This window comes from Cinclus cinclus, chromosome 17 (assembly GCF_963662255.1).
Source record: "Cinclus cinclus chromosome 17, bCinCin1.1, whole genome shotgun sequence".
In the NCBI taxonomy this organism is placed as follows: Eukaryota; Metazoa; Chordata; class Aves; order Passeriformes; family Cinclidae; genus Cinclus; species Cinclus cinclus.
The window spans coordinates 8304734-8331762 of NC_085062.1; the positions used below are offsets into that span (position 1 = coordinate 8304734).

General features: G+C 47.3%; 1 protein-coding gene across 1 annotated transcript; it reads right to left on the reverse strand.

Annotated features, from left to right (window-relative positions):
- Window positions 1-19762: 19762 nt before the first annotated feature.
- SDF2L1 (stromal cell derived factor 2 like 1) lies at window positions 19763-23257 on the reverse strand. Its single transcript, XM_062504340.1, has 3 exons — window positions 23059-23257; window positions 22120-22316; window positions 19763-20897 (listed from the first exon to the last, which is right to left on the reverse strand). Exons 1-3 carry the CDS (start codon window positions 23225-23227, stop codon window positions 20619-20621), a joined length of 645 nt encoding a protein of 214 aa, XP_062360324.1. The 5' UTR covers window positions 23228-23257; the 3' UTR covers window positions 19763-20618.
- Window positions 23258-27029: the final 3772 nt, after the last annotated feature.

Sequence of the window (27029 nt, forward strand, 5' to 3'; positions counted from 1 at the left end):
TGTGTGTGCTCGTGCGAGTCCATCAGTGAGTGGAAATAAGTGCTAGTGAAAGCCTTGGTGGTTTTGATGCTGGGCTGTAAGATGGCCTCTCAGACTTGTGAGCCTGCCTCGTTTGGAGGTGGAGAAATCACAGGGAGGAGTAGATGCGTAGTTATTTCCCTGTATGAAGTTATGTCTTCAAAAATAATATGGTCACTACACTTCAAAACCTCCCCTGGGCGTGGGAGGAATTTGAGGCCTGTGATACAGGGAAAGGCCTGTGTGATGACAAGGACCACGTCCCATTGGGAGAGGGACAGCCTTCCGAGGGCTCCTGGCTCTGCCTGGGGCAATGGAGCCCACAACCGCCCTTTGCTGAGCGCCAGCTCTGTGGAAGGCAGGCCCCAGGGCTGTGAGGGGAGAGGACGGGGTTCCCTGCAGATTTGGGCCTGGGATGGAGGTTACACATTCCAAACCCTCCCTTCCCCACTTTTTCTTCTTCTTTTTTTTTTTTTTTTCCTTAACCCTGCCTGCCTGAGGAATGTAACGAAAAAAAAAAAAAGCACTGGAGGAAAGAAAAAAAAAAAAAAAAAAAAGAAAAAGAGAGGGGGGATTCGGAAGCAAAGGCCCCTTCAGGAGTCTGTATTTGTGCAAGGGAAACCATTTGCATGTGTGTGGAGATGCCAGAGTTTGTCTCCAGTTGGGTCGGAGGGGGAGGGCGCGGGAGGAATGCGGGGAATCAGGTCGGGCTGCGGGGGGAAGGGCTCCGGCAGAGCCTCCATCCTGTTGTTGCATAAACTTGTTAAAAGAACCCCTCCTCTGTGGAGGCAGCACACATAGGGTATTAGTGTGGTGGAGGAGGCCAGACCTGCGCCCCGGCTACACAACCAATTGGAGCGGAAAGTGAAATCAGATGGTTTAAGTTTTCAGAGAGTTTTTTTTTTTTTTCTGGGGGACTTTTTGAGTCATTGCATTGAGTGCTAGATCTGTGTTAAGGTCGCTCCTGCTCTGGCCGCTCTTGGGTGGTTTGGGGAAGGGAGGCGGGTGGTTTGGGGCAGGAGGTGCCGCTTCCCCTGGTGCCGTGGCACTGGCCCCGGCTGTGGAGACTGGGGCTTGGGCGCCGTGCAGAGACCGCAGCCCTGCCCCTGCGGGCATGGGCGGGCTGGGGGCAGCGGGCTGTGCCATGGGGGGAGCCTGGCCCTTGCCGTGGGGGACAGTTCTTTGGGGAGCCTCAGGATCAGCCCCACACCTTCTCTTCTCCAGCCAAGGCAACTACAAGGCCTTTCACTTGCCCTGTACAGGCAGGGCCAACAGTGGGATCGGCACTTGCAGGGTGATAGCATTTAGCCCTATTTTCCTCTTGCATTTAGTACCATAAGTCGTCTTTCCCCCCCCCACCCCCCCACCGTCAGACAGCAGAGCGCTGGTAAACACCATGCAGAAAAGCCGTATTGTGGGGTTACAAAGTCTGGGCTGTTTAAGGAGCTCTGTCATTCCTTTTAATGGAGCTTACTGACGCAGATCTGGGTTCTGCCAGCCGAGGAAATATTGCTGCTGAGAAAAGGGTTATTGAAACCCACAAACTAAATATTATGAACAAGAATCAAATGGCAGGACATTCTGGAGTGTAATCCCTCCTGATTTCAGGAGAAGGGGAATGTATTGGTAAGTGGCTGTGGGTGACAGAATGCCTGAGCTCGGTGGGTGAAACACACTTGGGAAGGTGATGTTTTCAGAGATGATTACCAACCCTTACTCTCTGGAGTCTCACACCTGGACAAGTTGACTCTTGCGTGGAAGCAAGAATCCCCTTTTTCTCTGGACAGATTTGTACAAACTTGCTAGATAGACTTAAGGAGCCAGGACTGGAATGCTAAGAATTTTCTAAAAAAAAAAAAAAAAAAAAAAAAAAAAGCCAACACTTCCCAGTTTTAAAACAATGATAAAATTATTAAATAGGATGGAAAACTCTAAATCAACTTTCAGCCTACAGCTGTTTAAAGTGTTTGCTTTGACCTTTGGTGATAGTGTCAATTCCGCTGCAGAAAATATATTGTAAACTATATAATATATTTAATTGCAAGATGTCGTTTAAATGGTCTCCTTTCCTCAGGCTAAAGAACTGGCTGTGACCAGGGAAACAAGGCTGGACTGTGTCCTTCTATGTTTTGTGAGATTGTAACTGAGATGAAAATTTTAAAAAGCCGCTTACCCCAGTGGCATCTTTAACCACAAGAGAAATAAACAAACAAAACAGCAACAAAGGGAAGGAAAAATGGCTCCCTAAGCCAAACCAGGGAAGGCAAAGTCTGATCTCATGAAGAGCAGAGGCCTCTCAGCTCCAGAGACTCAGCTCACTATTTTATTTATCCCAAGGCTTCATCATAAGGACACTTCAGTCTATTTGTCTCCTAACATCAGAAAAAGGGGACTTAAACACATAGCAAAGGCTCCACTACAGTAAGATTCCCCCACACGCACTGCCAAAAAAAGACCTTCCATTATTGAGCAACATATAAAGTGTTATTTCCATACTAGTCTGGGTGACATTTCCATTTAGTTTCTATAACTGTGATTAAAGGCAAGAGAGGTTTCTAAACATATCTAGAGATGCTGAGCCTCACAGTGTATAAATAGCATGCATTTCATAATCTCGTGTTTAAACGTTTATTTTAAAATAACCCCCATATACATTCCAGAGAGTCTCCCTGCTATAGAACACAGTGCAACCCAGGCTTTGCATATCATTTGCAAACTAGGTAGGACACTATTGGAATACTATAGAAGGCAAATTCAGTCTTTATTTTTCCTGTTTTGTTAAAAAAAAAAAAAAGCAAGCAGCGTGTGGGGAGGCTTGTGCCACTTGGAGATAAGGACATTTTTGAGACACAGCTAGGCTCTGGACACAGATCCAGAAACATAAAGTAACTTAATTGCCTTTGCTTGAAACTTGTGGCTGACCTTTCTAATTACATCCCTTACCCTCCCCTGTCAGTTGTAGCTTCTCCAGCTACTGAAGTATTTAAGTTGTGAGGAAGTCGTCAAATCGTGCTTTCCCCCACACTATCCATGCATCAGTAACATCACTTCTTGTGCAGATTGTGTGTTTCCACTGTAAGCTTGCCAGTAGGTTTGTCTCTTGGGCCCCTGGAAAAGTTAAATTGTGTGCATTATGTCCTAAGTCTTGTTTGAGATAACATCGAGGCTGAAGAGTGGAAAAGACATGGTAAACAATAAACAAAATAGACTGGACGGGAATAGATGGAAAGGTAAGGCTGAGCCTAGTTGCATCTTTTTTTTTGTTCTCAGTTCAACTGCATATCTAGGTTGCAGGGATTGTTGAGAAGCAATGGCAGGATTAAACCTGAGGTTTTGTCAAGGTAACAAGAATACAGAAGTTTGATAAAACTCAATTCTGATATTTCAGTAATCTCTGTGAATGTGGCCTTTTAATTAGTGTGACCAAAGATTTAATATAAATAATGTGGAAAAAAGATCCCTGTTTTCTTCCACAGGCATCACAAAGGATGGGGAGAAGGAGGGGTTGGGACAGATTGGAGATTTTGATTTTTGGGTATTAGAAGAAACCAAGCACTGAATGGAGCTAGTTCCATTTTCTTTGGCAAGTGAGGCAGCATCAAAGACGATGCAAGGCTGCCTCACACCAGCATGCCAAAAGCCAGGCGCCTCTAATGGCAAAGACCAGATCAATATGGCATGGACAAATTAGCCAGGAATCCATGAATTAGGGGATTGTCCCTTCATTACACTCTTATTTAATCCACTGGAAAGCAGACTGAGGAAAGAGAAGCTTAATGTGTCAAAACCATGACCTGGTTTGGGATGGCCTGGGAATGAAATTTTCTTCCCCTTCCTCTGGACTCTCAAGTGTTCCTACGTGACAAATGCACTGGGGCAGGTTAATTGGGAGCCAGAGTGCAGAGGAAGAGTCTAGTTGGCAAAGCACCCCTGAAGCTGGAGGTGTCTCAGCCCTTCCCTGGGAGTAATTTCTGTGGCTGTTAGTGTGTTCAACACTAAGCCAGCCCCAGCTGAAGATTGTGCCTTCCAGCCTTGGACAGAAAAGGTGCAGGGGAAGGGGAAGAGAAGAAAAAGCCAAACAAAACAAGCTAGGGCAAAACACGCGTGCGTCTCCAAACACTGTTTAACCTGTGTGCATAAATGTGAAGTCGGTGCTGGAGAGCCAGCCCTGGAGATCCTGTTTTGCTTTCTAATTTTTGGTGTGTACTTAATCCCGTGATTTCCAATGAAGGGAGGGATATTTAAAACACTGGGCTCCAAGTAGGACAGCCCTAGAAAGGAAGTTCTCTGAGGGCTTGATGCCTGTTACTAAGAGGCTCAAAATACAACTATCAGTTAATCAAATAAATAGCACTTCCCAGCCTCTGACAGCTAGGCAGCTAATTGACTGAGGCTATTAATAAGGAAGAGAAATTTACACAAAAGAAAGTGAGAACCGGGAATGGAGATACAGAAACATGGATAAAATCCATAGTGGAGTTAAATGTGTCCTGGGAGAAAGGGGTAGTGCCAATGCATGGATTCTGTGGGTCAGAGATTTACTCCATTCCTGCTTCCCCACTCTCCCAGGAGCACATGGTGCTGTGATCCATAGGGGCAGTGCACTGCTTTCTAACTTTTTACCCCTTCCCCATTTGCAGGCATGGAATGAAGCTCCCTCCAGTCACCTGCTGCAAGACACATTGTCCAGCTTCCTAACCTTAAGGATGAGACCCTATCAATATTGCCTCTGCTTTTGTGATCAGGGTAGTAGTGCAATATTGCTTATAGGGTCTTTTCTTTTGAGGGTTATTCTACATGGAGAGAAGAAAGCCACAGCAGGAAAAATAATCCCATGTGCCCACCGAGTTAAGGGAAAAGTTGTGAAATGCTGAGTTGTTAGATAGGCGGGTGATTGTACAGAGATGTTATTTGTGACAAATAATCGTGCTATTCTGGTGACTCAGGTTGTGAGTAATGGGCATATTTTTGATGCTATCACACAGGATTCAAAACGGCCTCACTTTTAAAACACCAGCAGTGATTGAAACCGGAGAAACCCATCATGTCTCCTTTTTAAAATAGTACAAGTTCTGAGATGTTTGAAGGGTGTCTATATTACATACCGGTGTAAACACCCACCAAAGGATGGGAGGAGATATATAGCCATACATGCCGTTTCTGTGCCTGATCCCAGCCCAAAAACCAATGTGGTGCAGAGCACAGCACAAAGAGACCGAAGCTTTAGTCCCAATAACCTCTGCGAAACAAAGCTCATGCTTCTGTCCGGCGAGTGCGGCCCGCCGGGCTCCCCCACCGTGCCCCGCACCCGGGGCTATTCCAGGGTCGGGCGGCGCAGCGGGGCCGGGCACTGCCTCCGGCCCTTCCCGAGAGCTGCTCTCTGAGGTACGTGGGAACGGAGCAGGGATGGGGGTGTTAAATCTCCTCTCCGCTTTGTGAGGATCAGCTGGGGGCTGACAGCAGCCGGGATGGCCGAGTGGGTGGCCCTGCCTTCCATTTCAGGTGGTCCCCGCGGTCCCTTTCGGGACCTCAGGGGCCCAGGGAAAGGGGTGGTGGGAGGGGACTGAGGGCCGGATCAGGGCGCGGCGGAGCAGCCGCTGCCGCGCGTCTCCCCGGGGCTGCCGGGCTCGCCTCGCCGGCCCGGCGGGGCCCGGGACACGGCCCGCTGCCTCCCCGTTGTACGGCTGCCGCTGCCCTCGGTTTAAGTCCCCCCCCCACCACCCCGGAGCTGACCCCCAGCATCATTCCAATAGGAGGAGGCAGTTCGGGCACAAAGCCAGGATCTTCCCACCCCACGCGGGTTCTCCCTCCGTACCCCCAGCCCGGCAGCCGCCGCAGCGGCTGTGCCAGCGCTGGGACCACCGGCCGGGCTGCCCCTCTTTCCCTGTTGCACTACTGTCACGGTCGCAGCGAGCAGTGCAATAATGAAAGGGCGTCAGTGCGCCGGGGAGCGGCGAGAGCCGGGGACGACCCGGTGACAGCGCGCAGGGACGGGACGTCCCGCCGCCCCCCGAGAGCCACCTTAACGGGGCGGGGGGGACACACACGACACTGACGGACGGACTTTAGTTGTGCAACTTTCTTTGTTTAAACACGCAGCGGCGGAGAGCGTGCGCGCAGGGGCAGGGCAAGGTGAGCGGCTCCGCGCACCGCCGGCCACGGCCGCGGAGCCTGGGGCAGCCCCTCTGCTGTACCCGGCCAACACCAAATAAATAAAGTGACCCCCGAGTCCCCTGGCCCTGCTTTTTCTTCCTGGGGGGTTTCTTGCAGGACAGCAGCCCCTGGCAGGTAAAAATCCCCTCGACGAGTTTTTGCCCTGCGGTCTGGTGTGCTGCTCACCCATTTGGTCTTGCGGGGAGAAGCCGAAAACGCGAATAGGAAACGAGCATCTTCCTTCGCTGTGGAGCCTGAAAAACTCGACTCGTGCCCTAGTGCTGGGTTCAGCCATAGGGGAACACGGGTAGGGAAGTGAGTGTAGGGTGGGAGGGGAAGGGTTTGCAATAATAATGGAGATGAGAAAACTGCTTTGCATCTGGGAAGTCCAGGAAATAGCCCTTTGATTATTAGTGGCCACGGTGAAATGGATACTTGTATAAAAGAGGGCTGAGGACGGGTATTTCCTTAGCAAAGGACCTTTCTGCTCTAGCCTTTTGAACCTGTGCTTCTCCCTGGCACTATTTCTGCTTCATCATGACTTTTTGCAGAGGAAGGTGAGTACAGAAAGCAGGCTGGCTGTCGGAGAGGGATGCAATCTAATTCTGATGAAAAGGCTTTTACAGTCTATGCTTCATTTCCTATTTCTTTTGGGTTCTCTCTATCTTCCATCCCTCACATGCACAGGCAGATACAAAAGCTGAATCCTTCCCTGCAGTCTTTCTCCCAGAGAAAAGTCAGCCCCCTCCCCAGCTTCACCTTCAGGCTTTGCACACACAAAATGGCTGCAGCAGCCTGTGGGTGGGCATGGAGAGCTCAGGAAGCTGCTTTTCTTTTTCCCACCCTGCCTGCCCAGGAAGCCCTTCTGCTTTTATTTTCTGTGGCATTTTGCTCTTGCATAGCTCTGTGCAAATCCAAGGGGGTCTCCAATGTGTAATCTATGCATGGAATGGGAGCTGGGGAGGGAAATGGCCAGTTTGCATGAGAAGGGGACCTGTCGGGCCCCAGTGTTTATTTTTTTGCTGACCTTCTGGGGATATGGTCAGTGAGAGCTGTGACAGCTGCTGGAAGCGGCAGGGGCTTTGAAGATTGTGAAGGTTGTGACCTCGAGGCCCCTTTCCTCTCTCTGTCCCAGGAGCTGCTGAGTCAATCAGGGAAAAGGGGAGGTGAAATGGGGGCTGCTCTTTAGCCATTTTTCAATCGGTGAATGAAACAGGAAAGGACAAATGCAAGAAGAAAAAAGAGCGATTACTTCCACTTTGGTGCATTACTGAGAAGGGGGAATCTCTCTTTGGCAAAAGATTATAACAATAATGGGAAACCACTGTGCTCCTAAGATCCAGCACCTTGAATAAAGGATTTAACTGGGCAAGGAGCTGATGGCAGATCAATAACAGTAAATTAGGGGGAAAGCCTACAAACTCCTCTTGGTTGAAAGCAAGAGGAAATCCACCTCTTGTTTCCACTAGATATCAGCTCTAGATACAGCAGCAGCAATGTTCCCTGTTGGCCCACTAGCTCCCACCATCTCCTTGACCCTACACTAACACATCTTCATCTTTGCTGAGCTCAGCTGAACCGTGTGGCTGAGATTGCAGAGGCCGCTGACAACGGCTGCGCCACACATGCCAAAATAAAGAGACAAAGTACATTGTACAGGGCTGTATCCTTGATGTGCGTGTGCTTTCAAACTGCACAAGTCCCCTGGCAATAGACACCCCGGGCAGCCCACGAGAGGGCTCTCACTCAGCCCCAGATCCCTCTCTTAAGCCCAGTGAGAGGGGTTTAAGTCTTTTTCAATTTCTGGATAACATGATCCTATGGATCTTTCCTTTTAAAATAGTAATCAGAACAGCAAACAGAGCACCCGGCTTCGGCTGACCAATACACAACAGAGGCAAAGAAAGCAAACAGCAGGCTTTTCACTTAGTTTACACAGGGGGCACTTAAATACTATATTGGTTACATAATACCATTTGGGGGTTGGGGTTTTACACATTCTTCTACTAAATATATCTGTGAGATTTGTTTTAAAGTGATCAACATAAATCCAGCCACAGCTTTGAGGCTATGATTAGATCTAATACCACTAGGTAGCTCATAGCATATTGACTGAAATCTAAGGCAAAATAGAGGTTTCTTTTTTCCCCCTAAACCTGCTGATCTGCACTGTGCTCACTCCACTGCAGCAGAGGGGGTACATTGCCTCTGGAAGGGCTGCCATAGACAGCCACTTCCCAGCATGAAGCACAAATTGCTGGACTTTAGGGCCATATCCTGCCACTGCTCCACATTCAGTCCTCAGAATTAATTTCAGCACAGACTGGACAGGACATGTTCTGGCAGTTACAACAAACTAAGTGCTAAGAAAGAGGATGAAGCATATATATATATATAAAATCTAAATCCTAGCCATAACTGATCACTAAAAATGTATATGCTGTTAACTCCTCCAGAGAAACCCATTCAGATGGGGTACCTGAAAGTACATTCCCTTCCTGAAAAACCCTCCAGTAAATATCCTGTTTCCGTCCAAAGGGAGTAGCAGGTGGCCAAACTGCTCCACTGGAGGTTTGACAATGGCATTATCTATCCAGCTTTTCAGCTGAAGCCTGGCTAAATCTGTACACAACTTCTGAGACTCCAGCTAAACCCTTCCTGGGAATGGAAAGCTTCCCCAGGCAAAGCTTGGATCTAGCAGCCCTGCATTCTTGCAAAGGACGCATCCCTCTGCTCAGAAGTGAACAGATGGGGAGAAAAGTCTCAAAGCATCAGAGCCTTAAAACAGTGCTCTTCTCTTTAGTGTATTGTCACCAGAAGCTCCATGGGCAGGGATCTCTGCCATAAGGAACTAGCAGAACAGCGGGTGGATGGCTAATTAAGAATGGAAGTTCCTTGGGGCAAACCAAAATAGTCTTTGTGGCAGTGCATGAAACTAGGTACAGTTCCTGGGCTCAGCATCAGACACCGACTCTGTAAAATTCCTGCTTACTCACTCACCTAGGAGGAAGTTGAGCCTTTTAAATATCTTGAGACACACAGAGTAATCACATGACAGGGATAAGCCATTGTCACAGCACAAACTCGAATGCATAAATGTAACAAGTCAAATATTTTCAAGTCACCCTGCTACTACTACAACAAATAGCAGAGCCCTGCCTTCCTCAAACACTGATATACTAAGAAGTAACACCTTTGTCAGGAGTTGCTAATCTTTGTAAGCAGTTTGCCCGATTAAAATCTATGGGGAGTTACACTGAGTACAAAAGCCACCATCACACGGTGCTAAAAACAAACTGGTTTGTACCGCGGTGGAGTCTTGTCATATTTTACAACAAGGCTGGAGTGATGACCTCCTGGGTTTACACAGCCCTCCAGCACAAGTGTCTATTACTTGGTTTTCTTTTCACAGCAGATATACCTTTTACACATCTCTATATTATTTTGAAAAGTTCAAACAAAAGGGAGGCTGTGTTCTAAGAGAAGGAGAAAATCAAAACCTTCCCATTCTGAAGGAAAAGGGGATCTCTCATCAACCCTAGAAAAGCATGGAGGTCACCTTCACATGCAAACTGTTGCAGACACCAAGAAGGAGCAAAGCTAAGGATGTCTCGCTGCCTTCCTATCCCCCCAAAAAACAAGTTACTAACTCAGGACACTTATAGCAGTGTTTGGAGAAAATGAAGTAGTAGTTTTGGTTGAATGTCTATCTGACTTCTCTGATCAGATCCCTTCTCCCTCTCATTTCCCTGTTCATGCACAGACACTCTTACTGAAAGGTAAACTTTCACAGGAAGAAAACTTAGACAAAAACCAGCCAATATCCTCCCCATCCCCTGAAATCTCTCGTGCACACACACACACAAAAAGCCCAAAACAACAACAGCAAAAAGCAGGAGATAATTTAATTAGGGGTGGAAGAATCAGGATAATACTTAAATCGGGAAAAGCGGAGCCAAACTGTTTTCCCACTTGCACCCTGTATTACGGAAGCCAGATGGGTAAAGGGTCTTAAAAGCCTGGACTCTGTGTATGAACGGGTCTTGGCACTACAGCGGGTGGGATAAAGCCCCAGCCTGCCTTCCCCCGCCGGCGGCGGAGCTGCTCCCCGGGCCGCGGGGAGGCTCGCCCGGGCTCCCCTCCGCGCCAGCTGCCCCGACGGCTCGGCGAGCACCCGTGCGGCCGGCGAGCGGCACGGCAGCCCCAGCCGCGCCGCCGCCGGCAGGAAGAAAGGGTTTCAGTGCCGGGGACTCATTTTCGGTGCTCGGCAAAGGCCAGCGCACCGCAGCCGGCTGAGTCCGACAGCTGCTGCCGGGTGAAATCGGCCCCGCAAACGGAGCGTTTGGGGGGTACGAGGGCCTCTGGCTCGCAGCTCATGAGAGGATCGCGCTGACCGTCGATCCCACCGCTTTGATCGCAGGCTCTGACCAAAAGGAAGGCTCCAAGCCTGAGGATCTTTCCCCACCGTGACACACGGAGGCAGAGGGTGGCCCCTCTTCCGTGGGGAAGGTGTGCTTGAAGCCACTGCCTTCCCTCCAGTGAAAGGCTGACGCAAAAAGTCACATCCGCCAGTCCCAGCAGAGACGGGGAAGACAGGCTTAGAGTGGGAGCAAAGGGGACACTGGCTAAAGCCACTTCTCGACATAGACGTCTTGAAATTTTTATTAACTTGGGGACACACTAAACATAAACTGGGGGGGGGGGGGGGGGGAACGGGGACACACAGCAGGAGTAAGTATTGCTCAGGCTATTCAGTCACACATTTTCGACTACCTCTGCCCAAGACACCTCTGCCCGAAATCCAAGAACATCCTTCCCCGGCTCTTCTCTATTCAATTTAAATCCACTGCTGCACATAAATGCCTCGGAGACCAGCCTGGAGGAAGCCTGCTACAGCTCTGACCGTGCCGTCGGGAAAGCCCCTCCCGGGCCCTCCGGGGGGGTCAGGGGGTAAACCCCCACACTGTGTTTCGCCGCATTTCCCTCAAAAAAAGTGAGTGAGAGTCTCCCACCTGCAGCCGGTCAGTCCTGGTGGCAAAAGCACCGGGGGTAGAAGGGCTGCAAGGTGTGGGGAGCCCCGGAGTTTCCAACAGGGGCCACAGCACCCCGGGCCAAAGAGGCGCTGGCTCCCGGTGGAGCACCCAGCCTCCCTCAGCCCGGCGGCAGAGGCCGTACCCAGTCACTCCGCAGCCGTGGACAGGCGGACAGGGACAGGCAGAAGTGCCTGCCTTCGAGGTACAGGGTGGCCGTCGCCATTTTAACCTGCTCCGAGCAGGCCCACAGCAGAGAGGCAGCGGGAGAAGGATATTGGGGAGGGCAGGGATGAACCTGGGCAGTCCTAGCCATGTCACCCAGACTTCCTGCTGGCTTCTGGGACACCTGCTCCAGAACCAAAGCACTGCTCACACACAAGACAAAGAAAACCTATAATTTTCTCTTCCAGATGGGATGAAGAAGCACCGACACGTTTTTGGGACCACACAGTTCTGCAGCTACAAGCTGAGTGCTGCTCATCAATCCCAGTTCAGTGCGTTAAGCATAACTTCACCTATTAATTCCAAAAGATCCCCGGACTTTATGAGGATGAAATTTTATTTTACATTAAGTATTGAGGAATTCTTTCAGTATAAACCATAGTGTCTCAGTCTGAACAACAATCATTTTTCCTTCAGTTTCCTAAGGCACCAGATATAAGAAAATATGATCTAGTGTCAAAGTGGTTTTCTGACAAGAACAATCTAGACTGGGCAACTTTCCTAAGCAGGAGAGCACAGAAAGCAGGCTGGAAAGAAAAGCGACATTCAACATTTATCATTATTATTATTTTCCCTTCAAAGCCTTTTTTAATGTAGCATCCCACCCAGCACTAGCCTTTCCAGCGCCGCCCCGCGCAGCATCTCCTCCCCGCTGGGGCCAGTGCCCTGGGAAGCAGCCGGCACAACCTCCGCTGCCGGAGCTCCACCGCGGGGTCCCGGCCAGGAGCGTGCTGTGGGCAGAGCAGGAGCCGCCCCGGCGGCAGGTCAGTGCCGAGGATGCTGAGCCACGCCACCCTCCCCTGGCCAGCTCCCATCGTACGCCCGCTCCACGCCTGCGCCCTGCCGGGCACCGCCGGGCTCGGAAACCCTCATTCCTCGTCCCCGACACGCATATTCACTTGGTTCTGGTGTTCCCCGCATTCGGGACACCACCTCCCCGTCCCGGCAGAGCAAGAGTTGCGGGGCTTACTCGCTCCCCGGCTCGGCTTTCTGGTGTCGCTGTGGAGGAAGCCGAAAAAAGCTGCTATGTCAAATGTCCAGTCTTGGGAGGGTTCTCAGGCTTTTCTCTGCCACCCACCCCTGCTCTCCGAGGGCGCTGTCCCTTCAACTCCAGCTGCCGCTTCCAAAAAAAACCAAAACAAAAAAAAACAAAACAAAACAAAACAAAAAAAAAAAAAAAAACCCAAAAAAACAAAAAAAAAACCACAAGTCCCCCCACCTTTTTGAATAGGGAGGAGGGAAGTTGTGCCCTCCAACTGCGAATTTACCCCTTAAAGAGAAAATCTGTTCCCGCCGGTCAGATCGCCCCTCCCCGCCCCGTGCCGAGCTACATCCCACATGTCCTCAGCTTTAGTTTTCCTAAAGGGCATCACGAAGCACTTTTCCCCCCAGAGCCGAGACCGAGGGGCTCAGAGGCTGCTGAGACTTAAGCAAGATCTCAATTAATTTTTCACAGTAAACAGCCGCCCATATCATGACGGGAAACAGCGCACATAGAGAGACAAATATTTTAACATTTTAAACTATTTTGCCCTTGAGACTGAAGTCTCCAAGCTCGACTGAGACCCAGTCTCACGTGGGTTTCTATTGCTGAGAAAATAAACGTTTTGCTGTGCAGCTTTATAGAAAACTGCCTGCAGCTCGACAATAATCATCTACATATCCGCACCCAGCGAAGGCAGAGGTAATACGTTCAAAAGTATAATATTTGCAAGAGAGAGCAGATGGCGCTCCCTTGGGTGCAATTTCAGGAGCAGCCTCGCATTCTGCACTTCTCGAGGTCTCTTTTACCCGCACAGGTTTAATGCTATAAGAGCTCTATATTTTTTTTTTTCCTGTGGCGATGGAGTCACAAGCACGCTCAACGCTAGCACGCATTCATGACCCTTGCCGTTTCGAACAAGCAGGAAGGATGCAAGCGGAGTAGACAGATAATTAAACGATGCCTATGCGATTATTTCACCGCATCACCTCCCGTGTGCCCCCTGAAGCCGGTTACCGAGCTAGATGGGTTTGTACTAGGATGGGAACTGCTGAGACTGCATTAAGGCGTGTTTCTCTCACAGTGTCAGCAGCCGGACAGGGCCGGAAGCCCTCTCACGAGCCGTCTAAAAGCACGGTTACAACACTCTTAAGCACGAAGGCCTCCGGGCGTCCTTTATGCAGGATAAGCACTCAGGGCCCCTGCGAGCCCCTCGGCTCCCTCTCCCGCGCAGGTACTGACTCACGCGCCGCTGTGTTTTCTCGGCACAAGGAAGCACAAGGATTCGGTTTTGCAGCCTTTCGGGCTCTTGAGCTACTGGGCTTTAAATTTGCCGCCTGGCCAGAGGAAGTCGGGTGAAGGCAGCGGAGGAATCTGGCTCTCCGCCGGCCCATCGGACACAAGCGCTGCCCAGCGCAGCCCCGTCCACGGGCGTCGGCCCAGCGGGCAAGCCTCGGGGCGCCGAGCAGCTCTCCCATGGGAGACGCGCCGCGCTCAGGCTCTGCCGGGGCCCGGGCTCTGCCCGGAGCCCGCGCACACCGTGGGACCTCCCCGCTTCCTCCACGCCCCGCTGCGGCGGACGAGGCTGAATACAGAGACGCCGATCGTGCCCGGAAGGGAGGAGAGGGATGAGGGCAGAGTGAGCCGTGAAAACAATTTCGCTATGACAATGAGGGTCTCCTGCCAGCACTCAAGGATCGCCGTCAGCAGCGGCTGGCACGAAAATACTGGTACCCAGGATCGCGGAAGGCTCCCGTACAAGAGCATCTCTCTGCTAGACATGAAAGAATAGCGGCAGGCGGCGGATGCTGAGAAAACCAAATTGCACTACCGGGCACGCATGCAGAAAAAAAAAAAAACAAAACTACTTTCTTTTGGCACGTGAACAAAGCCCTCGGCAATAACTGCGCTGGCAGGAAGGGGAGCTGGACCCGCTGCTTGCTGCCCCCACTGAGGACGGCTGGTGGGGCGCGACGTGGGTGACCCACGAAACCAACAGGAGCTGCATCCCCGCAGGATGGCTGGGAGAAGTCTCGCAGCGGCTCGCACACCGGCACCGTGGCGTTAAGAGATGGCAGCTCGGCTTCCATCCTCATGCTAAAGGGAAGCCTCCGCGGATGGCACAGCATCTACTCCAGGGGAAGAGGTCCAGCAAGAGCCGAGGAGAGCCAGGTGAGCTACGTTAGGGATAAGAAACGTTCCTGTAACCACGACTGACGTGCAGTCTATTCCAGTTAAGAACAGACCGTTTCGTTTTAGCTTTTACTGTCGAGACCTTGCGAAATGCAATGAGGTTTTTTTGTACATGACAGGACAAGGACGCTCCCTTTTTAAAGATCCTTTTGTGCATTTTCTTCCCTCACCGAGCAGAAACCGGTATTTAATTTTACAATATAGATAATTGCCTTAAATGTATACTGTAAGCAAACAGATTTCATCCTTGGCCGCACTTCAACGATCCTAAAGAAAACTAGTAAACAGAGCTTACGCTAATGTTTTAAACTTCCCTTTCGAATAACCGAGCAGCACATGACTTGGCAGAGCGCACCTAAGGAGGTAGGGCCGCACGGGCGGTCTTGCAGCAGCTGATCGCCTTAGCAGTGTAACGCGGGGGAAGCGGATGTTATTTGTTTCCCCCCGAAGAGTATAAATCTGCGGCGATCAAAGCTACGCTGCAGAAAGCCCGCCGGGCTGCTAAGGCGCAGGGCTCGCAGGCAGGCAGCGCTGGGGAGCGGTGCGGAAGGCGGAGGAGCAGCGCTGACTAGCGGCCGCGGCTCCCGGCTCCAGCGCAAGGAGAACGAGACGCACCCGCCCCTTTCTCCTCAGAACGGCCTTGCTCGCATCCACCCCACGCAAGTTTTGTAGAGCTCACCCACAGGGCTGTTCCCTAGGCAGCACAGAGTAGCCACCAGCGGACGGAAGCGGAAACTCTCGTGTAGGGGCTGTCTGCGGGCACCGGCCAAGCCAGGCAGCCGCGGGAAGGCGGCTGAAGTCAGCCCTACCCTTCCAGGCTGCGGCGGGCAGGCAGAGACGGGGCTGTGGGGGCATCAGCAAAAGAAAAATAACATCGGGCACCTACTGCGTCTTATGTTCCCTGTGGTTTGAGCTGCACTTAGATTTACCCCACCTACTTCGATTTTCAGTACAGCACACACGTGTACGAATAATGAGCACTCTCGTTAAACGAAGCTGAGGTGGATAAAAAAGCCGTAGCCATCGCGAAGATCAAGCAAAGAGCCATAGATCCGAGTCAAAGCTCGACAGTCCTCCAGCCAGCCAAAGCTAGCATCCACACATTATTTTTATAATTTAAAAAAGCACATAGGAAGTAATCACGCAGCTTTTCATCTTGTACACATTCTGATTAATTTGTAATCTGTTTCGTAAGGGTTTAGGACCCTTGAGATGTCATACAGCTTCTAACACTTCTTACCCTAATGAAGCAGGACACCATTTTCCCAAAGGACAGGAGACAGATGAATCCCTCACAGAACAGCAGTTTGAATCAGTATCAGAGCTATCAAAGGATTTCACTGTGAACTTTATGATAATTTAGAATTAGCACATAAAATAGTAAATATAACAAATATAGTAAAAACGTTTTTATAATCAGTTCAATTTGATGCAATTGAAATAAAAAAACCCCACTGAACAGTGCAGCTGCTGAAGCTGACTTTTCAAGGTGCTCACTATATTCCCTCCTTGCTCATACAACCCAAAATAAACCAGTACTGTCCTCAGAGGAATTGGCTAACCATGTCTCAATCAATTCCCACGCATTACTGCAATTACAGCAAGTTTGAGTCAGGAAACAGATGAGAAGGAGCTAATGCTGGGTTTCCATCTTTTGCATAGAAAGTAAAAATAAATTATTAGGTGTAAATACTGCATGCCCTACCAAAAAAATATACCCCTGGAAGGAAAAGGAAGAGCTATGAAATATTAATTCCTTTAGAGCCCTCAGGTTTTTTTTTAAATGTTTAAAGTTTATTAGTGTTTGTGACCTGCATGCATAATAAACCTTAAGGTAATATTCAAATTGCCTTGTGTTTCCTGTGTAACTCCAGGTTGGTAAGGTTGAATGTTTTATTCTTCCTTGAAGAAGAAAACCATCCCCTGTGGTTCCTACCCCAAAGGATAGAACCAAGCACAGTGAAGAGGAAACCACTTCCTTAGCCTCAAGTATTCCTGTTTAGCTTCTTTTTTGTTTGTTTCCTTAGAAAGCTAAATGACACAACCACAAGTATTGGCTTGTAACCCCAAACACATGGGTTCCTGAAAGGCAGCTGATGAAACAGCCATGTTATAAAGCAATTAATTATCAAAGATAATTGATTGGTGGCCCAGGGCTGGATTACAGGAAACATTTTTAAAGAGAAAATTGCAAAACCAAAACTAGGAAAGAGGGGCATTAGCATCAGACACCCTACATACACAGATCTCTGATAAGCTCTCAGCCAGTTCTCAGCTCCATCAGGGAGTTTAACAAAGAGGCAGCAGGGATGCCAAGCAGGGAGTCGGGCACCAGCAGGATGCTGCTGCTGGAAGAAGACACTGCTACAGTTCAGTCTCTGTCTAGGCCAGGTGTGAAAGCTGGTGCATCTACAGCACCAGCTATTGCTTCAGTGCTGGGGAAGGCACCAAAGAGAAGATTCAGCAAAACTAACAGGCTTAAAAATACTGCTGACTAAGAGTCATTGTTACAGGCTTGTTTCAACTGTATTCTCTTTAAAAAGATATGCCAATTTAACCTAATAACAGATATAACCAATTAGTATTCCTAGACACAATAAATTGTTATACCATTTAAATACAAACACTGGTTTATATTTTAGCCTCAACATTCAGAATGAAGAATCAATGAGTACCACATCCCTTCCAGCACATCGAAAGAACCATGTCTCATTCATCCTGACTGAAAAGTCAAAATGTGTGGCAAGTGTTCATATGCTGAGCAGTTGTACAGAGCTTCAAAGAGCTTCCAGAAATAGAGTAAAAATATCTGTAGGCACACATTTGCCTCCAAAATTAACATATCTAAGGAACTCTGTCATTTCATATTGAACTAGATAATATACATATGTGTAAAATGCACTATTCCACAGATTGCCTTCAAGACTGACTAGTCTTTAGCAACTACTCCTGCTGAGAACAATTAGAAATATAGATCGTTCTAATTCCTTCCCCAAAAACCTTTCTGGTTTCTTAAAGGAAGAGTATAAAGCACATTGGTGTACCTTTTCAGAGTTCTTGATGTAGAAAAGCACCTGTCAATTATTTCAAATAATTATTTCTTGCTAGCATCGAGAAGCCAAACAGGTTTCATTTAACCTTGAAACATACAGAGAATTTTGACAGGAGGTATAAAATTTATCACATCAAAATAAAGGAGAATAAAGAAACAAGACACCATTCCCAACTTTTATATCTACATCTCTAGTATTTAACGTTTTACCCTAGAGCTCCAACAGCTTTAGGCAGATGATAAAATCATATGGAAAACAAACACCACCACACAGTAATAGAAAAACAGATTTTCCAATCTCTAGGCATCGCCCATGGGGACAGGATTGAAAAGGTAAATTATGAGCAGAAAAAGCAAAAAAAACCACCTGAATAACACTCTGAAACCTCAGTACTTGCACAGGAGCACAAGCTACCAATTTTCAGAACTATAATTTTTGCACTTCCTTCACTAACATGACTTGTGTAGCCAGAATCCAGCAGTCTAGGAGTACCAATAGTTCTTGAAGTACTATATTAGACCTTTCCAAAGTAAGATGTATTTCAACTGGCCTTATTTGAGAGTCCTTCAGAACAACTTTTACAGTGATAAAAATCGGGGGGGGGGGGGGGGAGGGGACAACCCAGCCAAACAAAACCCCCCTGACTACTGTGACACATGCCCAAGTGAAATTTTTAAGGCTAAGTAACTTTTATACTTTGGTCAGTCAGAAGTGGAGGAAACTCAGTCCACAGAAATATTGGTGAACATGTCTTTAAATAAGCTTTCATGGATATATTTGTGTGGGGCAGCTTGGTTCTTCAGGAACAAAAGGTACAAATATTTTTCAAAACAGAACATATTAGACAGTAAGCAATAAGGACTAAAAATCAGTTTTTTAACAGTCTCACCAAACCAATTTGGCTCAAATCCAGAACAGAAAGCCAAAGGTCCAGTGAGATCCCATTCAAGTGTAATAAATAAGACTGAAAACCACCTTTGCTAGGGACAGAAACATCCAAACACAGACAATCATTGGGTGGGGATAATACCTGGCACACAGACTGAGATGAGCCCACAGTTCTACCCTTTCTCAGCCAGTTTACAATTCCACAGGTGCACAAACACTAAGCCCAAATGGTGTAGGCAACAATGCATTTTAGCTCTTAATGACAAAGAGCTCATTGCCAAGACTATTTCTTCCTCCCATCAAATGCTATCACATTTTTTGTGTTTATGCATATACTACCTTCAAAAGAAAAGCTCTCCTTAATAAAGGAAAAGCTTGTTTATCCAGGTTTGGTTTGTTTTTAAATAGTTATTCTTTTATAGCTATCACCTCAATACCAATTAGTCAGGAGTATCAGTAAACCTGAGATATTAACCACACAGAACTTTACTTCTAATGCAAAACAGCAAAAGCCAGTCTACTTAATCTCCAAAACACCTGCAACCCTTAAATATACACACGTGACTAAAATTACTAGAAAAACATTCTTACCTTTTTCTTTGTAGAAAAATAGTGAGACACACAGAAATGCTGTTACAGAGGCTCCACGTTCCACAGGCTTTGGACAGAGTTTCCTTAGCAGGAAATCCTTAAATAAAACCTGGAGCCAGCCAGGGCAGCACCCCTACATATGAGGTGCACAGAGCAGCTGCTGGATTTGTAAAGCTGAAGTCAACTGCCTGCTGCACCCTCTCAACACAACACCTCCACTACAGCTCCTGACTGGAGCTGTAAGAGCAGCAAATCAATTCCCTGCTTCTTTAACTGACTAATGAGCACCGTAATCAGTCAACAATTTACACATGGAAACAAGAACACCTGAATGTTCTGACTTTTCTCACTCATTTGGTGAACTTTTCAATTTGAAACAAAATCGCATACATATGGTGTTTTGAATTTTAATCAATATGTCCAGTAACACTGTGTAAAAAACCCACTGAAGAAGTAATTTCTCTTTTCACAGAGGAACACAGAAATTCTTCACTTGTTCAGGGACGATTCCTTGCTAGCACTCCAGTGCATACCACTCTGTCCAAACTCCATGACCAAACTATTGTCTCAGATGTTCTTTGTTCTTCTGGATTCACACATAAAAACCCCCACATAGGTGTATGCCCCACTATTTATTCACCTGGATTGTCACATTGATCTTGCAGAGTGACACAGAAGTAAGCCAAATTCAACTGTTCCTTTACACCACATGAAACTTCATAAAATTCTAATATTAATTAAGCAAGCAGCAGTTTTCTGCACCTGTTCATAGAGCAGAGCAGCCTTACAAATGGACAATCAGCTGTACCACCACTACTAGAACATCTGAATTTCTTGGATGAAGTGAAAATATTAAAATTTTGTCTTCTTACTCCAACATACACAATATTTTCAAGTCTTCCAATATAATACAGAGTGAAACTCTCATAAGACATTGAATGCAATTTTCAAATAGATACTTTTTTTTTTTAAACTCAAAGACTGACTAGGTGACTGCAAGTCATCCAAAAAACAATATATTTCAGAACCATTTTTCCATGTCTAGACTCAATCCATCTCCTTAACATTCTTTTACTAGGACATAGAAATCAGTTTCCAAATATTTAATTATAGCTGGGAAAAGATTACAAAATACAAAGTTTTATTGTTCTTGAGACTAGAGAAAAGTATTAGTTTCATTTTTTCATTTCCTTTGAAATCAAGAAAAAGAAACAAGCAAACAAATGACAACAAAACCTAACAGATGTATGGAACTAGTTTCACCAACAAAGCTCGCAAGTTCAGAAAGGATTTCACCAAATAAATGTCAGCGGCTGAACCTGGCAGAAGCCATTCCCCACAGAAGTGCTGCATTCCTAGAATGAACTAATGCCTTTCAGTAATACAGAAAGTCAGTCACTCAGACAAGGCAGGACTTAGAAGAGACCAAGGATTAGAATCTCCACACACTGGAGTCACACGAAGCATTTTGAATCCCGTGTCAATTCAGAGCTCATCATGTTTGGCAGGGTCCAGACTGGGTTTGATGAAGACTCCCTCCATGGCTTTCCAATAGTTGTGGTGGTTGGCAGCAGGCATGCCATGAACTTCCCGCTGGCCTCTAATGGGGTGGCCGTACTGCTCCCCCGTGATGGACAGGAACACCTCAGTCCCCACGTGCTTGAAGCGCACGGCATCCTCCCGCTCCCAGTAAGTCCCACTGCACTGCACAATCCAGAAATCCAGGTCATCTCCTTCGCCATCATCCCCAAAGGCACTTACTTCCTGTTAGAGACACAAGCTTCCTGAAGTGAAAGTGTAAGCAAACACCTCCAGGACACACAGATATCAACCACACACTCAGCAGAGTTCAAAGACAAGCATGGAGAAAGAAGTGGTGTTGTTTTGTTTTGTCAACAGTTACCAAAGCTGGAAGCAGTAAGATTCTACCACTACAGTCTGAACACAAAGTGCCAACAAACTTCAACCTGCAATCTGAGCAAAAAGTACTTTAAAAACCCCAAACAAAACAAAACAAAACCCCACAATGACAGCTGAACGTTCTTACCTTAATGACAATATATGAAGTGTCTACATCAAAAAATTAAACCTGGGGGAAGCTTTTAAAGTCAATCTTTCCCTTAAACAATTCTTTTGAAATGCTATTTTTCCATCACTTCTTTTAATGATCAGGTTATCCAGACATCCTACATAGAACTGGACCTTATTGTTTCAGCCACTTTACTCATGGTGAAAGGAAAACTTTTCCACAAAGAGTCAGATCTTCCAAGCTTGAAAGTAACAACCTATCTACATAGTCTGATGGAAGACTGACATGACTAACAACAGAAACCTTCCAACAACTACACTACTTAAGAGAGATTTTCAATCTTGGAGAAGTACTTGTTCAAGGACAAGACTGGGGCTGAATTACAGTTAGAAATTACGCTCTTCTAGATATGTACAAAATTATAAATAAATACGATTGCAAGAGCAGATTCAGTTTTCCTGTGGAAGGAGGACAGATAAATAAGAACAGTGAATGAAACAGGGATAGCAAGAAGACAACTGACACTAACAGACTAGATCACCAAGGAACATGGATATAGAAATGCCTAATGTTATAACACATGATTAGTTGCCTGGCTCTAGAGCAATCTTCACAATGTTGAGGGAGATACACAATCTCCTGCATCTTGAAAACACCAAACATTTCAGAACAGTCTTCCCAGTAGCAATGGTGCAGACAGAAAAAAAAAAAAAAAAAAAGCATATTTGTTAAAAGTACTGTGAAATACCAATACTGGCACATACTAAATATTACCTCTGTCAAGAACTGAAATATGCAATTTCAAGATGCAGAAAAGCCTATACTTGAATCTGGATATGCACAGACATACTGCAGCTGGTACTCAAGCCTGATTCTCCAAAAACCCAAGTAACTGGAGAGACTATCATCAAGAGCATGCACTACTTATACAAAAGCTAAAGATTTAAACCAACTCACTTGGTTATTGGAGAGTGGTGATGGGAAGTGATGAGTGTGCAGATTTTTCCCAGTGTTAACGTGGGTAAGTCGTATGGCTTGCCCACACTTCACTGGTGTCCCACGCTGGCAACTGCTGTCACTCTTCCCACGGATCCGCCAGTAGCTGTTGGCATCATCTGAAGCTTCAACTCCTGTCACTGACTGCTGCCCACTTCCTGTTTGAATAGAATTAAATGACACAAGACTTATTCTGCTTCCCAGTTCAAAGAGACACTACAGAGGAAACTACAGAAATTTGCTTTAATGTTGTCATGCCCTCATGTTTATGAGATGCTTAATTCTCATAGTCCATTTACTGACTGCAAAAGGAATGCAGGTACCAAATAATCCTTCAGATGGAAGTAGTGAAACACAGCATGTGTTAGCAGATGCAAACTGCCACAGTTCATGGCAAACGCACCAGAAAAAACCCTGATCCATGACAGTGCTATTCACACCATCCCACCTTTATCAAAAATACTATCAAGGTCTTTGTGTTCCCGAACAGAGCAACACCCTCGTTGCCAGAAGAAACACTGGGAAGGCACTGCTGAGGCCCTTGACACTGAGCAGGGACGTGCCCTCAGGGACGAGGGCAAAGCACTGCTGTCACATCCCGACTGCAGGGCCCACAGAGCAGCTGACACATCTTCTTGTCCCACAGGCCTTAGCATCCCTCTGTCCCTGCTCTATCTCCAGCCCACTCCTACACCACATCCCTGGCCTGCTTCCCTCTGCAGTGACACGAACCTTGGGAAGCTTCAACTTCTTCCACCTTCCCCACCACCCTCACTGCCTGCCCAACCCGCCATTTCCCTGCCAGGCACCGCCTGTCCTCCCCCCTCCCCCCCCGCTTCCTCGCTCCCCTCACAGCCCGTGCCCCGCCATTTTCCAGCTCCCCGGCCGGGCCCTGCTCACCGGAGCCGTACTTGACTTCGTGCGAGTGCAGCCGCACGCTGTGGCGGGTGTTGAGCAGTTTCAGCACCGAGCCACAAGTCACGGCGCCCGGCGCCGACTCCCTGCCGTGGCACAGCCCGGGCAGCAGCGCCAGGAGCAGCAGCGGGAAGAGGCGGCGGCCGCCCCGCATCGCGCCGCACCCGGCCGGCCCCGCCGCCCCTCAGCCCAGCCGCCACTGCCGCCCTCAGCGCGACGCTTCCGCTCCCCCGCGCGGGCCCTGCGACCGCCCCGCCCACCGCCGCGCTCAGCCAATCCCCGCCCGCACTCCGCCCCGCCGCGCGCTCTCATTGGACTATGGCGAACCGGCGAGGAGGGGAGTGGCCAATCAAGGCCCGCGGCGTGGCGGTCCCCACGGGAGGACGCGAAGGAGAACTGCGGGTGCCGCTTCCCTCACGGGGCCGGGTCGGGGCTCTGCCGCCGCTCCCGGGCACCTTCGCCTCCGGGCCCGGGGCGGTGTCACCTCCGGCTGCTGGGCACCCTCAGGGCAGCGCTGACACCACTCTGCAGTTTGCCTTTGCTGAGAACGTAGGAGAAGAGGCCAGGTCTGTCACTGCTGCCCTCTTGTCTAACGTGATCTGGGCTGTATGAAAAATTACAGCCAGGTCAGGCTGAGGGGTTGTTAAAAGGCCTTGGCGGAAAACGTGCTGTGGGTTGGAGCGCTCAGTTGTCATCAGAGCCAGGGAATGTCCCCACAGCGAGAGCAGTGTCCGAGACGGAGCGGCCTGAGGTCACAGCCGGGTACGGGCAGTGTTTGGATCCAGCCTCGGGAGCCGCGGTTGGCGCTGTCAGGTCAATCAGCCCCTGCTGCTCCATTCACTTCAGCTCGGAGCTGGCAGGAGGCACGTTTAAGTCTGCTCCTTCCTGCAGTTCTGGCTCTTAGAATGGAGTAAATATCGACCCATTTGGGGGATTTACAGAGAAAAGTAACAATGTTGAAAAACAAGGGGAATTCATGTTTGTGAAGTGACTTGGATGATAATACATCACAGCTCCAGTAATTTCTGGATTATATTAGAGCTTCTAATTATAGGGCATAAACACTACACAAGGAAGAACTAACAATGGTTGCTGTAATATTGAGCTGTAGCAATAATATAACATCTTTGCTTTTGGATCTCAAAATTTACCCATGCTTCAGTCTCTTGCAAAGTTCTCATAACAAAGAGATTATTAAGCTCTATTCTGTAGAAAAAAACTGCATAAATTAACATACATACTCTCCTTTATTGCATAGTTTTGCAAACCGAAGAAATACCCCCCTCAAAAAAAAAAAAAATCTCAGTAAGAGGCAGCCATTGACAAAGGACATTTGAACCCCTACATAGTTCTTTTGCCTCTGAAACTGCTCAGTGGATTGACCCATGTACCACATCACAGTCTTGTGTGAGTCCCACATAAAACTGTGAAAAATTTAAAGTAATTCAAAAGAGCAAAATATTTTGATCTTAGTGCCAAGGAAACAGGTAGAAGGGCTCCTGTCTTGGGACTTAAGTTTTTGTAATAATGGTATTTTGTCCTTCCAACAGCAAAGAACTGAAACACTGCACTTGATATAGGATGATTTAGAAAGCACATTAGTGTTGCTGGGTAGTGCAAACATCATAAGATGCTCAGCTGACTCTCTCTTCCACCAGTCCTGAAGCTGCAAGGTTTTTTTCCTGCCCATGTGATACCACTCAATTGAATGATTAGGGGTTTTTTGTGCTGGCTTTGGCCTGTTTTCCATAGCTATACCTACATTTAAGAAGAATTTCTGACTTAGATGCCAGGCCAGCATTAAAACAAGCCCAAGTACTAAACTCAGTCACATACACGTGTATACACACACACACACACACACACACAGAGTGTGCTTTTCTCAGGGCTAAAAACTCATTTCCTACTGCTGGAGGTATAAATCTTTACTCACAGAAAAGCAAAAGATCCCCTACTGATAGTCAAATGCCATATTTTTATGTCATTCTAAGCAGCCTTGCTGTTCGAACTAAGACAACAGCTCACATTTGCTTCTGTTGTTATAAGTGGGGCAAAACCAGATGTCTGTGGTTGCCATTTTAGCCGTGGAAAATCAATCATATGGGGTTTTAGCTGGCACCTGTCTATCTTTCTGGGAGGTCGCCCAGTCTCAGTGCATTTAGTGCCGTTTACATGGTGCTCCCTACAATGCTTTTCACTCTCACTTTAGAAACATAATTGGGTTAGAACGGTTGCCAACAAAGAGCCCATCAACGCCAAACACCCACGGCAATTAACAACCACCTCATTGCGACAGGGCCCTCTATTGTTTCTGGTAGATTGCTGTAAGCTCCAGGTAAAATTGCCTCAGAAATTATGTGGCTTCATCTTGGTCATGGGAACATCAGCTTTTTGCTTTTTTTATAGGAATCTCTTTACAATTCTTGTTTATGCATAGAAACAAAATAATTCAATCGTGCTGTAAAAGAGGAGAATGTAAAATGTTACTACAAAGCCGAAATCATTTACACTACCCCCACATTCCCCCAATCCTTGTGCACAAAGGATTTTCAATCATTTTGGAGACTCCTACCATTTCCACTCAGGTGCAGCTGCAGGGATAGCCTGTCCCTCCCTGGAAAAATGTTTGAGCAGTGCCAAATGCTTTTAACATGCAGGAATGAAATATCTGTGGCAGAAGAAAATTTCAGAGGGTGAATGCTTCCCCAAAGCAACAGATTATAGAAAAAAATTATAACATTTTTTATGTTGGCCTTTGTTTAAGATGCTTTAAACTTTCTGTTTGCTTTGCATGACTGGAGCAGTTACTGACAACTAAGGTAGCAGAACTGGCAACTCCTGGGCGTGATCTACACCCCAAAAAGCATTAGTGCATCTTTTGGTATAGACTGCCCTTGATTTATGGAGAGCACTGCGGCAACACTTGGGTTCTTTCTCAGACCAACACAAGCCTTAGGCAAAACAGACAGGGACAGTTTGAAGCCGTTAGTACCTGATACAGAAATAAGCCCAGGTGAGCTCTTCCATTGGCTTTTCTCTGCATCTGGTCCCTTCTCTGATGTCAATAAAGATGAACTGTACTGAACTCAGAGTAACTGTAGACAATCAGATCTGCAAAGATTCTGTGCTTTTTTTCTGTCTCCTCCTTTCACTCCACACTGAAGAACAGCTGGTTATAAACCTTATTTCAGATGAAACATTTGTCTTCACTGGCATGCCTTACAACAGAGCTCTTCCAACTGTGACCCCGAAGCCTCATAATAACAGTGAACAGGAGTAATTATGATAAAATGCTGTCACCCGGGGAGAAATCTAAGTGACAAAAAATGGCTTGCCAAAAATTTGTAGAATTCCAGTTTCTTATCACTCAGCCTAAATTGTTTAAGGACTAGATAACCAAAATAACTTGCTTAGATTTTTGCATTCAGTAGATGTAAACATAATGTAAGAAAAATCATAGTAAGGAAATAAGCTGAAGACATTTGACAAAAAAAGTATTAACATATACATCTTTATGTATTTCAATTGAAGATTTTTTTCATCTGGGGTAAAGATTTGATGTTTTTTAATTGCTGTCTTCTTTTTCTAGTCTTAGAGGTAGAGAGGATTTCCTGGGAAGTTCTGCAGGGTCCTGGCAATGTGTGTCCATCACTGTCGCCATCTCTCAGCCACTCTGCTGCCTGATGCTTGTCCTTCAAGAGCAGGGGATCTCCCCTCACAACCCCAAAGGAATTAATCTGCATTTCCATTCAATCAACTGAGATTTTTCCTATGTTATCCTAGTGATGCTGGGAGGCGACAACAATCACTGTAAGTGATTTGCCAGATTAACTTCCATGTGTAGTAACATTGCTGAGGTGTTCCCAATGTTTACATTAATTCCTTCCCCCGCCCCCCCCCCCTTAACAAAAGGACCTGCCTCTAGTATTTTTAATTCATTTTAATGACTCCTGATC

What these genes read in the sequence shown, in the direction of transcription:
- SDF2L1 (XM_062504340.1), bottom strand. Translation starts at nt 23,227, where the DNA reads ATGCGGGGCGGCCGCCGCCTCTTCCCGCTGCTGCTCCTGGCGCTGCTG. An exon ending in CGAAGTCAAGTACGGCTCCG is followed by an intron (nt 22,317 to 23,058) that starts GTGAGCAGGGCC and finishes CTATTCAAACAG; the next exon opens with GAAGTGGGCAGCAGTCAGTG. An exon ending in CACCACTCTCCAATAACCAA is followed by an intron (nt 20,898 to 22,119) that starts GTGAGTTGGTTT and finishes TGTCTCTAACAG; the next exon opens with GAAGTAAGTGCCTTTGGGGA.